Source organism: Osmerus eperlanus, chromosome 3 (assembly GCF_963692335.1).
Source record: "Osmerus eperlanus chromosome 3, fOsmEpe2.1, whole genome shotgun sequence".
Classification (NCBI taxonomy): Eukaryota; Metazoa; Chordata; class Actinopteri; order Osmeriformes; family Osmeridae; genus Osmerus; species Osmerus eperlanus.
Window position 1 is genome coordinate 9,525,563 of NC_085020.1, and position 16,970 is coordinate 9,542,532.

The window sequence follows — 16,970 nt, forward strand, 5'->3', positions numbered from 1 at the left end:
CTGCACGCACACACAGGCCACTCTGAAATGTACTCAAAATTGACGAAAAAAAAATGTCTCTCAATTCTTGGTCTACTACTTCACACTGTTCGGCACCATATTCCCTCTGACATAGACCCCCCTGTCTCTCCCTCTTTCTGAGAGAGTCCAGGCCTGGCAGATGGGGCAGGGGGGTCAGGGGTCCGGTACAGCAGGTGAGGTAGCGAGGTGAGGTGCGAGGGTGAGGTATATGGGGAGTGGGGGGTTCCAGGAAGAATGGAGCCCGTTCCATTGGGAGGAATCAGGCCGTCGTTAGCAGCTTGATGGACTGAGACTGTGGACACGTATCTCTGATCTGACAAGCAGGAAGAGAGGCATGGACCCAACAGATGGAGAGGGGGAGAGGAGGGTGAAATGTATGCGATAAGTGGCCATGGAGAGAGAGCGAGAGAGAGAGAGACAGAGAGAGAGAGAGACAAAGAGAGAGAGAGAGAGAGACAAAGAGAGAGAGAGATTTAGAGATAGAGAGAGAGAAACAGGTAGTGAGGTGCCTTGTGTTTACCAACAGAGCGTTGTGTTGCCCATCTCGAGACACAATCTGGCCCATCAGTCTTCATTACAAGAGGAAAGGGCATACGCATACACACACACACAGACACACAGCAATTAGTCAGGGTAGAGTTGTATGACAGATGAGGGTGATGTGTGATCTGAGTCAGGTGGTGTGGAGAGACACTGCTGCAGTGTGGGACTGTGCTGTTCCTGTAGACAAAGATCCATCCCATTCCACTCAGTACTACACTCTGGCACCTCCCTGCTATCCCTGTGTGATGTGTGTGTGTTTGTGTACGTGTGTCTGTCTGTGTGTATGTTTGTGTGTGTCTGTTTTTTCGGAAGTGTACTGTGTGTTATTGTGTGCATGTGTGAGGTGTTTTTGTGTGTGCTTGTGTGTGTTTGTGTTATAGAACAGTGTGAGCCAACCTGCCTCCAGGCCCACTGTGGTCTGTACTGTCACTCAACATGATGATCGAATCAAACACACTGCTGTGACACACACTTCCCTTTGGGCATCACTGGTTCTGTGTATGTATGTATGTATGTATGTATGTATGTATGTATGTATGTATGTATGTATGTATGTATGTATGTATGTATGTATGTATGTGTGTGTGTGTGTGTGTGTGTGTGTGTGTGTGTGTGTGTGTGTGTGTATATGACATGTGTCTATGTGTATTTGCATGCCTGCATGTGTATGTGCAGGTATGGTTGTTAGTGTGTGTGTGTGTGTGTGAACAGTTTGTGTGTTCCATGTGGGCTTCTCTAAGTGTTTCCCGTTAGACTAGAGTGAAGTTTATACTAGGAAGCAAACAGTATTAGTAACAGCAACTGCTCCTCCTCCATCCAGCATAGATTTGACCTCCCCTGCCAGCCCATTCACATCCCAGTCAAGGATGATGAATAAGGCAACAATTTGCTTGTTGTCTTTACATGACATGCAAATACAAACATCAACATGACCCAGAGAGATGGGGTTGCCAGGTTTGAGACTCTGGGTTGTAATTCACATTAGCATGGCCACATGAGGCTTCTCATGTTTTCCCACCGAGCACTTTTCACAAACTGCCAACGTTATTGACCCCCTCTCTCCCCTGGCCTCCTCCTCTCCCCAACCTTGCATGCCCTAAGTGGATTAAATGGATCTGAAACACTAACCACGGAGCTGCTAATAGCGTTGCTTGAATATTAAGCAAGCCATGGTGGATTGATTCGGATGGTAAAGAGCACAGGGTTGTAATGGAGACAAGCAGTGTGTTCTGAATAGCACACACACACTGGTGGAGACAGGCGACTACTGCTGCTGTTGTTGGTATTTACAACCGATTTTACATACAAATTCACTCAGGGTAAGAAAATCAATGTCAATTCAAGCTCCTGCAGACATACACACACCTACATGTGCACATGCGCACACACACCCTCAGGAAGCGTTTTGGCATTCTTAAGTATATACTGTCTGTGCAATTTTCATTCGGATGCATCTGTGTGTTTGCGTGCGTTCAAATGTGCATGTGTGTTTCTGTGAAGAAGGTCACCACCCCGGGTGAACATTTTCTTTTTTTCTTTCTGCTGTTTTGCACTCCACTGAGCGTGTGTATAGAACATGTTGTGTACGCATGTGTGCGCGTGTGTGTTTGAGGGCTGCAGAGTACAGAAGACAGGCTCGTGATCACATCAGAGCTGGGTGTCGCTGTGGCTGGAGGCTATTCTCCATTCCTGAATCTTCTTTCCCCGGAAAGAAGATTCAGGTTCTACAGTTCTACAGAGACTCCACACTGACTGCTGAGGCCGGGAGACTGCAGGAGGTCTGGAGATGGAGGAAGAGGGGAAGGGAGAGGGTGGGAGGTTGGGATGGAGGGAGGGAGCAAAAGAGAGGGTGAAACGGGATAAGAGGGGAGCGTGTCAAGGAGGGAGGGCGGGCTGTAAGCAGAAAAGAAAGGCAGAGAAACAAACAAGACGAAAGAAGCGCAGGACAAGAAAGCTAGACGGGAAAAGAGCACAGCATGACCAGGGAGTCTGCAGGAGGACGGCAAATAGTTGTTTTGCTGCAGCCTTCCTCCCTCCGCCGTACACAGAGCTGACTTCCGAATCAGCCTCTAATTGCTGGTTTTGAGGAGAGCCTCCACATCTGAAAGGCACTGATGCCATGCGTTCTACTGCAGCTAAGTTTAGGCAGTTGTTAATTAGGATTTCTGCCACACCAGTGTAACCTGATCAACTGATTATGGCTGGAGAGGAAAACCCAAACAGGCCACACAATAACAGACTGTCCACATGTCTCATTCTCCATCCAGCTGTTTTCATCTCCACTGTGATGGAATTAGGAATAATGTAAATTTAAACGAAAGCTTTTGGTTAGTTGATTAGTTTTTGTAGACGTACAGTATTTTTGAATTTCATAATCTTCCACTTCTATCCGGAGGAGGGATCAAGTTCCCCCACAATACTCTGCTGATGGTGTAAATGGGATTAAGTTAATCTTGGCTCCAGTTCCATACTTATTCTCCGCAGATTTCTCACTCTCACTCTTACTCTCTCTCTCTCCCTCCCCTTCCTTCCTCTCTGTCTCTCTTCTCTCTTTATGTGTGTCTTTCTTAGAGTGGTTAATGGGGCTTTTCTAAAGGCTGTATTAGGAGTAATTTGCAGTGAGCAGTGACTGATCTCCTGGCTGTGACCCTGTCTCTATGCTGAAGGGTACAGGAGAACCTTCCCTTGGCTGACAGCCTCCCAGCCTCCCAGCCTCTCAGCCTCCCAGCCTCCCAGCCTCCCAGACTCTCAGCCTCTCAGCCTCCCAGCCTCCCAGCCTCCCAGCCTCTCAGCCTCCCAGCCTCTCAGCTTCCTAGCCTCTCAGCCTCCCAGCCTCTCAGCCTCCCAGCCTCCCAGCCTCCCAGCCTCTCAGCCTCCCAGCCTCTCAGCCTCCCAGCCTCCCAGCCTCTCAGCCTCCCAGCCTCCCAGCCTCCCAGCCTCTCAGCCTCCCAGCCTCCCAGCCTCCCAGCCTCTCAGCCTCCCAGCCTCTCAGCCTCCCAGCCTCTCAGCCTCCCAGCCTCTCAGCCTCCCAGCCTCTCAGCCTCCCAGCCTCCTAGCCTCTCAGCCTCCCTTACGCTTCAGAACAGACAGTACTTAAGGTGGGCTTAAGTGTCTAAGCCTTTCATTCATATTTCTTACGTAATCATCCCTATGCAAGACGCCATGCTACAGTATACTTTATATCTATCTGTCTGTCTGTCTAATATATCTCATCTATACGTGCGTCTGTCTGTGCTACGTAGCTTTACTGTTGGCTACTATACACCGCCCTGGAGTGAGTTTCTCTCAAGTCCTTAAGGCTGGGAGTGACTCCTTAGACACAGATAATGTTATTATGTGTCATGAATATTGATGACGCTTTCTAAAACTCCTCCTACACCGTCCTCTGGGTGTGCTAGCCAGATAGCATGATACACAGGGGTTTATACAATATTCATCTGCTCAAATTGCTGTGTGACATGGCGTGTAAGTATGTCGGGAGTAGCTATTCCGTATGAGATTGTGTGCCTGTGTGTCTGTGTGTGTGTGTGTGTGTGTATATTGCATGTCTATGCTCTACCTGAGCTAAGATCATGAGGTGCATCGCCATCGCGTATGACGATGACAGGATGTCACCAGGGTGATAAAGGGAAGTGAACCATCTGAAGGCTCCCAAGGCCTGTCACCTGCTCCCTGTGTGTTCAGGCACACGCCACACCACAGAGAGGCAGGCTAGGGGTTAGCGGTTTTCAATAGCGCTCTTCATCTCACAGCACTCCAGCAGGCTTGTGTATCATCCTATCCCCGACACAACCTGCAGTGGTACACATATACCACTAAATCGGAAGAATATACACAGAGGAATGAGGCATGACATCACGTTTAGAAACCAAAAGAGCCCAAGGGAGGCCTTGTCTTCAGAATCACTGCCTGATTCTGGTTCATGCACGAGATATCACTCACTATCACTGGTGATGTACAATGAGGCAGGGGATTGTCTTTGATGACCAAAAAGAATGTGTGAACATTCCAAAGAGACAGCTGGATTCTCCCGAGCCCGTGGAACCATGTGATCCACGACGCAGATTACCGGCTCAGAGGAAGTCAAATCTGTTTCAAATGAGTGAGAATCCGATTATTTTGATTCTGATTTATTGATGTTCCTCCATGGTTATTGTGGATATCCTGCTCCCCATTTGGGACTAATCAGGATGACCCACATGTGTGGAACAGATTTATATCCCTCACTGTCCTCCTGTGTCGACCTGGTCATGCTCTCAGCCACGCGCCTCAGTCGTCAGTACTGGTCAGTGGCTTCCCTGAAGCCCATGCTACAATCTGATTGGCTGTTAATCAGAGTCCTTGTCGACGTGTTACTTGGACAGGGTCACCCATCTCTGTCACACGACACCCCCACCCTATCCTTCCCGCTCCCCCCCCCCCCCATCACCCCCCTCTCCCGACCACCGCCCCCCCCACCCGTGTGTGTCCGAAGAAGGGTGCCCCCTCAGTGCTCGAGCAGAGCGACGGTCCTCGTGAATCATTTAGCGATGTCAAGTGAGCTCTTGAATTATGGAGAGGACACGCGGTGCGGCGTGAATATTTCATGGCGTGTGAAAGTGAGCAGAAGTGCTCTGCGGGGGGGGGGGGGGGGTAGGGGGGTATCTGCGGACTGCCCCGCCATCGAGACGAGGAGACTGGGGAGGGAGAAGCGGGAAGATGGTGGATCGCTCGGGCGAGGACGAAACCATGTGTGGTGGGAAGGGAGAGGACTGGCGGGTAATGTGTTGCGAAGAAATATGGAGGGACGGAGCGAGCGGGGGGAGGGGAGGGGAAGATTGAAAGGGGTGAAAGAAAAACCAGCGCTGTCACTTGTCATGAGGGTAAGCTGCTCCATCAAATTCAGCAAGCTGGGGAGGAGAGAGAGAGAGAGAGAGAGAGAGAGAGAGAGAGAGAGAGAGAGAGAGAGAGAGAGAGAGAGAGAGAGAGAGAGAGTGAAAGAGAGAGAGGGAGAGGGAAAGAGAGAGAGAGAGGCAGGAAAAATGGAGGGATTGAAAGCAGGGGGGAGATGTTCATCTCCATGTTTGTGATGCTACATTAGCTCCTACTCCACAGCACACAGGTACAGAACCTCCTGGGGAGAGAGAGGGAGAGAGACAGATAGGAAGAGTGAGCGTGGGCCGAGGTAAAGAGAATAGCTGATGACACATGACTGAGTGTTTTCAGAGTGTGTGTGTGTGTGTAGTGTGGAGAAGGATAAATATTCGGGTCCATTAGATATATGATTGTGTATGGATAAGGAGGTGTGTGTGTGTGTGCAATTCTGTTCAACTTTGTGTGACTGCTGGGATTATGCTGCCGATGGATCACCGTCATACAAGTATGTGAATGACTGATTGTTTCCTGTTCGCTCCATGTATGTGTGTACACATAACACATGCACATGCTATTATCCTCGTCAGTGGCACACAGAGTGTGTGACGTGCATCAGATATAAACAATAAAACGCCAGGTTGGAATCTGCCTCAGGCAACACTAATGTGTTTGCAGACTGAGGTGATTCTTATCCTGCTGTTTTTTTTACAAAGACACACACACACACACACAGGTCTTTTTACAACGTCAGTCCTCAATGTAAAAATAGCCATTCTCTTCTCTAAAGGAAAGCATCCCAGAGCAATTTGAACCGATGTACTTCTTAATGAAAATATATTGATATAATTGCGTCTCAGTTAAGCAGAGATTGTGTTGTGGGGCTAAGCTGATTTCCTGGTGTCAGATTTGAATAATGATGATTACAGCAGAGTGGTCTTGCTCCATGAAGACAGACTGGCCTTGCATACTGATCACCTGATCTGCTGCTGTCAAGAGGGGCTTCAACACAGTGTTGGCCAGTCAGCCATACCAGCTTTCGAAAGACTACAGGTCTGGGCTCACATTCCTGCATAACTGTTTCAAGGGATTCGTCGTAATGACACCATAAGAGATGTTTTGCGGAGAGACGGTTGTGGGGAGAGAGGTAGGACAGGACTGGGTCAACATATCAAAGGTCAGGTCACCGTAACAACTCCCTGGAGACATTTCAAGGGGTGCTGATAGACGTCTGCTATAGGTCAGCGGGGGGTTTGTTTCGAGTGTGTACGTGTGTGCGTGTGTGTGTTTTTTCGGTGTGAAATGGAATTATAGGGAGTCAGGTGGCTGAGCGGTGAGGTAATCTGAAGGTTGCCAGTTCGATTCACGGCCGTGCCAAATGACGTTGTGTCCTCGGGCAAGGCACTTCACCCTACTTGCCTCGGGGGGAATGTCCCTGTACTTACTGTAAGTCGCTCTGGATAAGAGCGTCTGCTAAATGACTAAATGTGGAATCAAGTGGACGAAAAAGCTTCTGAAAGCTGACGTGGCTTATAGAGAGGGAACACAATGAATCAAAGCCATTACTCTGTCAAAAGCAAAGCATGGTGGTTACTTTGGTTTCGGTGCTCTCATTTCCTCCCTTGGTCTTTCCCGGGACTTTACGTGCCTGCATGTGTGTGTGTGTGCATTTGGGCATTTGTTTGAGTGAATGTTTGTGCAATTGTGTGTGTCTGCTTGTGCATTTGTTTGTCGTGCTGCAGCGTTTAGCTGGTAGTGGTTATGATTAAGCTGGCTTGGTTACTGCCCAGAGACTGTACTGTGTGGCTCTATGGTTGTACTGTCTTTCAATGTGTGTCTGTACTGTATGGATGTGTGTCTGTACTGTATGGATGTGTGTCTGTACTATATTGTACTGAATGCATGTGTCTGTGTGTCTGCATGGAGCACCAGAACAGCCTCCACTAGTACACAGTTCAAAGGCAGGTTGGCTGACTGATGTAATGTCTGCTGGGTGGGCCACGGCTAGTGTCTGGTCTGGCTGTGGTTCCCTGGACCTCCTAGCTGGGGGATGTGTGCGGCTGTCTCAGGTCAGAGCAGGTTAAGGTTCATACCGTGATGCATCACTAAACGGCTTCTTCTGTCTCTTCCCAGGCCGTGTTCACGGTGATGGAATTCAACCTCTAACCACAAAGGCGTCTGCAGTCCATCCATCTCTCCATCCATCCCTCTCTCCATCCCTTCGTCCATGAGCGGTGTCCCACACCCTGAGGGAGGTGGGAATCTGATGAGAGAAGAGGAGAGAAGACACAGGAGCACAGCACACCTGCTATGGCTAGCGGTATGTCACTGCACACACACACACACATGTGCACGCTAACACACTGTGTTCAGAGTGTAAGCCCCTCTTTGTCTCCTTCCAGCAGCGGATGGCTTAGGCCACCTCGGCGGTGAACATCCAGGCCACCTCGGTATGCCTGTTTCCCATGGCGACCACGGCGCCTGGGCCACGGCCATGAACAACCTGGGCATCGTACCCATGGGCCTCACCAGCCAGCAGCTGGTATCAGGTACAAGAGACGCTGGGCTTCTCGACTCTACCCCTCCTCTTCTTCCTCTCTTCCCCCTCCCCTCCTCTCCCTCCTCCCCAACTCTACCCCTCCTCTCCCTCCTCCCCAACTCTACCCCTCCTCTCACTCCTCCCCAACTCTACCCCTCCTCTCCCTCCTCCCCAACTCTACCCCTCCTCTCACTCCTCCCCAACTCTACCCCTCCTCTCCCTCCTCGCCAACTCTACCCCTCCTCTTCCTCCTCCCCACTCTACCCCTCCTCTTCCTCCTCCCCACTCTACCCCTCCTCTTCCTCCTCCCCACTCTGCCCCTCCTCTTCCTCCTCCCCACTCTGCCCCTCCTCTTCCTCCTCCCCACTCTGCCCCTCCTCTACACTATCCCACTCCTGCCTCCATAGCACGTCTTCAAAAGAAGAGCATGGTAGCTCATAGCTGAACAGCAGTGGAGTGGCAGGGCAGCTCACCTCTACCGACCATAGTTCAGTCCACAGTAAACAGAGTACTTGGCCTGCAGCTGCTGTCTGCAGCGGGGCAGTGCCAGACTGGGCAGACCAGACTGCAAACGCACGGGAGAAGTTCTTTGTGTTCTTGTCTGTTGATTTTAACTGTCCCCCCCCCCCCCCCCCCCCCCCCCCCAGAAACAGGGTGAGGGGTTGACCGGACGGCTTTTGCTGTGCCTTACGTCCTCGTTAAATACCTTGTATAATTTAAGAGGTTATGAGCTTGGCATGCTATTTTCTACATCAAGGGATTTTTATGACTTTTCACTTTTTCTCCAGAATACAAAATGATTGTTAGCTCAAATTCTGCAATTCTGATAAGTACAAATATGACTGCAAAGCCACCAAGGATGGAGGTTAAAGAAGAGTCTGAATTATTTTTGTTTTGATCAGGCTTGACAAATGACTCAGCAGGCTGGGGTTGTCTGTCCTGCAGGGAGCCCTGGGTTAATAGAGTCTAGCTGGGAGGAAGAAAAGGTCTCCAGACCTCCAGAATCTCTCTGGGTTCTTACACACAGTCACAAGATCACACACATTTACAGCTACAATATACTGTTACAGCATATAAACTGGCAGATAGGCAGGCAACCAAATAGACAGCCAGGAAGACAGACAGACAGACAGACAGAAACAGTGAATGCTATTTTGAAAACACTTTGGGAAACTGGAGGAAACACACACACACACACGCACACACACACAACACTTCAAAGAGTATTACTAAGAGTACTCACAGTAATGCTGACTGTTTGAGAATGAGCAATATGAGATTTCCCAGACCAATGAAACTGTTAAAGAGACAGGGCTGGAAAACCACTCAGCTGTGGAATATCCCACAGCATCTGGATCAAATCAAAATATAGGTCCTACTCACGAAAATGGTTCAAGGCTAAACAAAATGAAATCAACCTATAGACTCATGTTTAAACATATGAAAATGCAACGAAAACACGTTCTCTGCCCTATGCATGATCCATAGCTTCTCCCCATTACTAGGATGGTGTCATTGTCAGGATATTATTGTGAGCTTTATTAGCAGAGCACACAGGGAGATTTGGGAGTCTGTTGTGTCAAGCCCCTGAATTACTAAATGCACGGATTTAACTCAGGAAAGCTTGCTTGAATAGGAAAGAAAGTCTATTGTGATGTGACAGAGAGAGTTTTAGTATACATGGACCATTATTGAGCTGGAAGAGTGATATCCCTTTTCTTTGTCATTTACATAAGTGGTTTTCACTTTAAGAATGTACTCTAAAGGGTAATTTTCAAATAACATGCTTGTCTTGAGGATAAAAGGAGAACAATTTACTCTTCACTACCACATAACATATATTACCATATATCTGATTACCGTATATATGATATACCAACATCATACTATTACCACTGATGTGGATTCTTGAAATTCCAAGATTGTCATCATGGTACTGTGGCACGGTTATAGCGTGTCCAGTCAGTCACTGGTCTCTCTCTCTCTGGAGGGACTCCATCCTTCTCTCTTTATATCTCTTTCTTGAAGTTTCTCTCCCTCTTGTGAGAGGAAACTCTTGTACAAACAGCTCATTAAACAGCTGAAACTGATGGAGTTGATGCACACACACTTCGGGCCAATCATAACCTCTAATTAGTTCTGAACACAGGTGGTATTGGCGTCAGAACCCGGCGCTACTGGGTGTTACCGTACAATTAGCTCTGTGGAGAGGTGGTAGTTTCATACTGACTATATGTATGAATGAAATCTACCCTATGAGGGCATGGATGGCTGCTTTGTAGTGTGTGCTGTAGCAGGATACAGGCACTGGAGCCAGCCCTATAACCTCTCATTTCATAATTCATGGCTCTCTTTGCATATGAGACAGACAGAGACTTGAAGACAGACAGACACCCACATAGAAAGACTCAGAACTCGGATGAAAAGCAGTTTTTAATGAGCTGGGAACAGAGATGGATAAGAGGAGGACCCTAGAGCAGGAGTGTGGAAGAGAGTGGGGGGGGGGAGAGAGAGAGAGAGAGAGAGAGAGACATCTGTGGAGAATAAGTATGGAGAGAGAGAGAGGTAAAAGGGAGATGGAGATGTAGGCACGGGGAGATGAAGCGGATAGAAATGGTACAGGAAATGGGAGAGGGGGAGGTGGAGGGGGAGGTGGAGGGAGAGGAGGAGGGGAGAGGGAGGGGAGAGGGGGAGGGAGAGGGGGAGGGGGAGGGAGAGGGAGAGGGAGAGGAGAGAGGGAGAGAAATACAGTAATTGGATGAAGGAAAAGTGTACAGGTACTGTAAATTTGAGACATTGGAGGGAAAATGTGCAGGGCAAGTCTTTGTGTGGGTCTGTGTGTGTGTAACGAGGTTATGGAGTTTCTCTGATTGATGACATCTCACCTTCGTGGTAATTAAAGCCAGCTGTTTCCTAGAGGGAGATTCAGCCCTCATTGTATCCGAGAGGAAAGAAAGAGAGAGAGAGGCGGAGCGAGAGAAAGAGAGAGAGAGAGAGAGAGAGAGAGAGAGAGAGATGAGAGAGAGAGAGAGAGAGAGAGAGAGAGAGAGAGAGAGAGAGAGAGAGAGAGAGAGAGAGAGAGAGAGAGAGAGAGAGAGAGAGAAAGAGAATGAAAAACATGGAACGAGGGAGAGGGAGAAAGGTGGAGGAGAGAGGGGAGGAAAGAATTGCTTAAATCATGACAAATAGAAGTGTGAACTGTGTCTCTGGCAGAGCTAACAGGGCTGGAGGCCAGGAAAGCTTCAGGCCTTCATTTTCCTTTGGAGGAAGACGGAGAGAGGAAGAAAAAGCCCAAACAACATTAGAGGATGATGGATGCGGGGCACTAGGAAGTGTAATTTACCTGTTAACAAAAACCATCACACTCTGCACTTTAATGAGTTTTCCAAAGATCTGCTGAATATCAGTTTACACATATTGTGACTCAGGAGATCCATAGATAATCTAATCGGTGTTCCCTTTTTCCTTCTTACAGAAACATTTAAGCCTCTCTCGCTCTCGCTCTCGCTCTCTCTCGCTCTCTCTCTCTCCTCTCTCTCTCTCTCTCTGTTTCTAGTCTTTCATTCCCTTCCCTCTGCATGGAATCAGTCTAACTTCTGTACGCATATGAATACAAATCACTCACAAGGTTTGATATATAGCCTAATCAATCCACCAATCAATCCACCTTCATGTTGTGTTTCTGGACAGGATATCAACAGCATATGCTGCATTCTAATCTATAACTGTCCACAAGCCACTGACAAATAATCCATCTTTTTTGAAAATGACTCCTGTTGTCATTTAGATAAGCCTGTGAATGTATGTGCGTGCGTGTTTGTGTTTGCGCATTACTCCGTAACTTGACTGCGTGAGATGACATGTGTCTCCCGATGTGTTGGGTGGGTTTCCACCCTGTCCTATTGTGTTACAGTGTACCCACCACTCCTGGCTTAGTCCCCACCAGGCCCAATCACTTTGAGTCAACGTTCTCCTGTCACACTGCCGGGGAACAGAACCCCGTAGATCAGTCACATGCTCACACGGCGCTCCTTTCAAGCGCCGGCCTGGCTGTGACAAAAGTTGCATTTGTGTCAAGCTGAATTTCGTTTGCTGCTGACTCAGGTGAAGAACAACTTAAGGCGGCACTTAAGGCGGCACTTAAGGCGACGCAGCTGTGATGTTGAGGTTAGGCCGGGGTGTGCTGGATTGGTGTTTGTTCCGTTGTGATTTCTTCTCCGAGATTTTCCCCGCCTCTCCACCACACCGATAGTTCTTTCTTCGCCATTCTTTCTTGCCCAGACTCCCATTTATGGTTAGGGCTTTCATCCGTCTGATGATTATTGACCACCCGCCTCCCTTGCTTCCTGTCTCATCCAGACACATCTCTGTCCAAGGCTTTCACGAGTCTTTCATTTCTCCCGTCTCTTCCCTAGCCTACCTTTTCTCTTCCCTCCATCTCCTCCTCTCCATCTGTATCAAGGGCTTTGATCTTTCTCCCTCCGGCTCCTTCTCTACCCCTCTCACCCGGTGCATCCAAACTCTTCTTTCCTCCCTTATCCCCCAGCCCATCTCCCACCTCTCCTCCCTCTCTACTCAAGTCTCTCTCCAACCATTTCTTCTGCCCCTCCCTCACACTCGCACGGTTATGACTCTTCTCTTGTCCTCCTCTCCTCTTTCTCACTCCAGACTCGATCTGTATCCAAGGCTTTGACCCGGGCCTGGGCCTCATCGGCCCCATCAACCCCATGATGGCGGGCATCAGCCTGGTGCCCCCTCCGCCTGTGCCCCCGACATGCCCATCATTAAGGAGATCGTCCACTGCAAAAGCTGCACCCTGTTCCCCAGAACCCCAGTAAGACCACCACAATCCATCCAGATTCTGCAGGCTGGGGATTGCTTGTAGCTTACATGAGGGATCAGAACAGTTTCAATGTGCTGCATGTCTTTCCACAGTACGTGTAAACACAGTGTGTGTCTTATTGCTGTGCCTCATATCTATGACCCCAGCACAACACATGGTATATCTATTTCTGTTGTGCCAACCTTGTCGTTTATTGCTTCAGATTGTGTTATTGTCAGCGTGTTCTAATAGGGCTTCCTACTCAAAATCTCATTGATCCCTGAAGAAAATCAAGGGAATCCATTAGACATGGAGCTTCGTTGATGCATGGCAAATGAATCGGATTTTCTTTCGTTCATCTTTACTCAATCTAACGATAATGAGTAGGATGATCATAAAAATGGTATGGTTGTTTCAGACATGACTGCTTAATCTAATGGCCCCACTGGGTCGAACTCGACGTCTCTCTGCTTGTTTCCTCAGACCTCCCCCCTCCTTCGACACGTGAGCGCCCCCCGGGATGTAAAACTGTGTTTGTGGGCGGACTGCCTGAGAACGCCAACGAAGAGATCGTCAGGGAGGTGTTTGACCAGTGTGGAGAGATCATAGCCATACGCAAGAGCAAGAAGAACTTCTGCCACATCCGTTACAGCGAGGAGTTCATGGTGGACAAAGCCCTCTATCTCTCTGGTGAACACACCCCCTCAAACTCACACAACTCCCCCCCCCCCCCCCCCGCACCGGCAGACTCGACAGACTCACACATACCAACACACTCTGACCACATGGACACACTCCCAACACACTCTACACACGACTCACACACACAGACATGTGAGATGTTAAATGTGTTCTGCTGTTCAAACTAACAGCCAGCATCAGTTATTTCTTCCAAGAGAATAAGCATTCACTACCAGTAATGAGTCTAACCTGCTGAGCTGCCTGCATGATAATGTGGGCTGTTGCCGTATCTGGAGAAGGATACAAATCTTTCATTTTGTGATCAGCAGAAAAATACGAACAAAATCGTGGTGCGGAATTTCGCAGTCGGCGTGGAGTGAATCTCAAAGAGCGGGAGTGCGTGTGTGTCTGTGACTTGCGGTTCAGTATGTGCTTGGTGCCGTGTATGACTGTCTTTTTGACCCCTGTGTCGAACCCCCACCAACCCTCCCTCCACCTCCAGGGTACAGGATGCGTATTGGCTCCAGCACTGATAAGAAGGACTCTGGGAGGATCCACGTGGACTTCGCCCAGGCTCGGGATGACCTGTACGAGTGGGAGTGTAAACAGAGGCTGTTCGCAGGGAGGAGAGGCACCGCCGCAAAATCCATGACGACCGCCTCCGACCCGCCCTCGCCTCCTCCCATCATGCACTTCTCCGAGCACGAGGCAGCCATGCTGGCGGAGAGGTTGAAAGGTGGGCGGTGCCAAAGGAACGTTGTCTTTAGGAGCCTGTGGAATCAGGACTTGAGGTCTGGTCAGGAGTAGTGCTGCTCTAATGTCGTCTAAAGCTGCATCTCCCCTGTGAGATTTTTTGGGGAGGGATAAGTGTGTGTTCTCGTGTGGGTGTTTCCGCGTCACCTTTCCACTACTACCTCCAGCTGTGTCCACCCTAGCTCCCCTGTATTGCGTTTGTGTGTGTGTGTTTTGCAATGTTTCAAACTGCATGCTATGCCACCTATGAATTTGTAGAAGAAGAAAAATGATTGATTCAAATTCTCAACATGAGTAGTCAAATGAGTAGTCAAATGCTGACACACCTTTACCGCCTGTTATCCGTGGATTGAATTAAACTGTGAAAGCGACCTCTCTGTAGACGTCATGTCAAATTGACATCAGCAAGTGTCAGACATGATTAGATATGAAAACAGTAACATTGGGAAAATGCAATTGTCTCGTTTTTCTTATCGCTCCAGCTAATTAGCTATCGATTTCCAGGCATCCTCTGCTAGAGCCTGCAAAACTCTCCTCTCCCCTTTCGGCGGGCCCACGTTAGAAGCTGTTATTTATTGAACAAGATTGAAGACAGCCTGGGGCGCGGAGGGAGAGAGGGATGTGTGATGGTGGAGGTCACCACCACTCCTCCTTTCCCGTCACTCTCATCCCTCTGTCCTCTGCAGAGTTCTCCGTTGTGAAAAGGGCGGTTTTGACTCCACTGCCCCCTCTGGCTCATCAGCAAGCACAGCACAGCTTCCTGTCTGCGTGCGAAGGTGGCCCCTTCTCTGTCCCTCTTTCTCTCTCACCCCCCCCCCCCTCTCTATCCTTTTCTTTTCTTTTTCTTTCTTTCTTTCTCTCTCGCTCTCTTCGTCCCTCGCTCTCTTTAGTTATTATTCTTTTCTCTTTCTGTTTCTCCCTCGGTCTCTCTCCCTCTCTCCCTCTCTTTCTCTCTGTATCTTTACCCCCCCCCCCCCCCGGCCCGCCCTCCCAGCTGTGGTCTGAGGCACTGCGGACCCCTCACCCTCTTACAGGAGTTGTGAGCAGGACTCTAGACGGGGGAGGCAGCTGTTCCTCCTCCTCTCGCCGCATGAGGCGTGTCATGATGGGGTGTGTCATGTCAGTGTAAAGGCACGTTGGGTGCTCGCCAGAGGCCACCCCGCCTCCTCCCTCTCCGTCTCTCCACCCTTCCGGCCCTCCTCAGCCACTCAGTCTTCTCCTGGAGCCTAGCGCTCCTGGATCTCTTCATCAAATCCTACAGGCAGGAGATTCCGGGACCGTAATTCCCGTCGTCCAATTTTTTTTTTTACGCCTACTCTCTGATTCTGTTTTCTTCTTTTCTCTTAATTTCCTCATCTGATTTATTCTCAATGTTTTGCTGTTCCTCTCCTTTGTTTGATGCCTCAGTTTTCTGTTCTGTTTTCTGGCATTAGGAAGGTTTTTGGGCTTTTGTAATCATATCCATTCAAACATCCTGTGGATAATGTTTCAAATGAGACTGGTGGGTAAATACTTGAATCATGTTCATTACCTCATTACTGTCTTTCTGCTGTAGTTAGAGTAGAGGGCTTGAGCTTTCAACTGGTACCATGAAAGGATGGTAATGACCACCATTGAGACCACTGGGGTGCATGTGAGTTTGTGTGTTTGCACATGTCTGAATGAGTGTGGGTATGCGTGCACGTAGACCTTACCATTTCCAACTGACACCACAAATAAGCAGAAGCCAAGCGTTTACAATTCATGTTTTATGTCTAAGTCTGGGGGAATACTGAACCCATTCTACCTAGTGTTGCCCTGCGATGCTCTGATTCACTGTGTCCACTGTACTGTGACTGCACATGCCTAACTCTACTCAATAGACCTGCTACTGCGCTCCGAAAATTGTTTGCAGCTATACAGCAGAGCAGGTTGCGATGCCGAGGTATTGAACTCATTTAATGATTTCCAATTCACTGTTCTTTTCAATTATTATTCAAATGTGAAAAATACACTTGAAAGAGGCCCTTTGAGAGAGGGCTATTACCAAGGAAAGTCTCACGGAGAGGCTCCAAGTAAAAGCTTCCATTCATGTTAGAAATGCTGTTTGGCTTCTATCTGCTCTAACTGTGGGTACGAGCCAATGCACAACAGGCACAGGTTGGTTGCATCGTAATATTTTCAGATATTGTATGCCCATTGTTGAATCTTGTTGACGTCTAGATGGCCGGAGATTGGTTTGTCTGACATCATGTGCTAGTTTAGTTATGTCCACATGACAATATTAACTCAGACAAAACATCTGCTTATCCTATTGTAAGTCTCCAACTGACTCAAATCCAATGTTTTTATTGAAATGTTTTTTATTTAAAAAAGATTATGTTTGATTTTATATTATATTCATATTTTCATCTTATCAAACCACTCACATAACCTGATATTATGCAACATGATATCCAAAGGTGATTTGAAAGTTTATTTAAATGAGTTTAGGAGCTCTGGACCACCAGACCTTTTGACTGGCTAGTACCAGACACGCAGTACTGACTGACTTAATTATGTGAAAAAGGTTTTCAAGGAACATTTTATACAAATAAGTATGTATCATAATTATAGAATAATATAATGTCAGACGATAAAAACAAATGATAATATCTATGCAACATACCTGTGCCTCTTGGAAAGGCTCTGGAGATGTGTATGGGAGTCAGTTTGACTGCATGTCCGGCCCACAGTATGTTCTTCAGAGACTGGGCGCTCAGAAGTGTTTTACTCCTGGAA

General features: G+C 48.4%; 1 protein-coding gene across 1 annotated transcript in view; it reads left to right on the top strand.

The window, feature by feature from the left end:
* The window catches only part of enox1 (ecto-NOX disulfide-thiol exchanger 1), a 46,401-nt gene that overhangs the window by 18,889 nt on the left and 10,542 nt on the right, over nt 1-16,970 (top strand). Inside the window, 9 exon segments of the mRNA XM_062457076.1 lie at nt 7,549-7,735; nt 7,818-7,964; nt 12,623-12,724; nt 12,727-12,779; nt 12,782-12,788; nt 13,260-13,466; nt 13,960-14,073; nt 14,076-14,122; nt 14,124-14,193. Of these exon segments, the coding sequence (XP_062313060.1) occupies nt 7,726-7,735; nt 7,818-7,964; nt 12,623-12,724; nt 12,727-12,779; nt 12,782-12,788; nt 13,260-13,466; nt 13,960-14,073; nt 14,076-14,122; nt 14,124-14,193 (757 nt within the window). The 5' untranslated portion in view covers nt 7,549-7,725.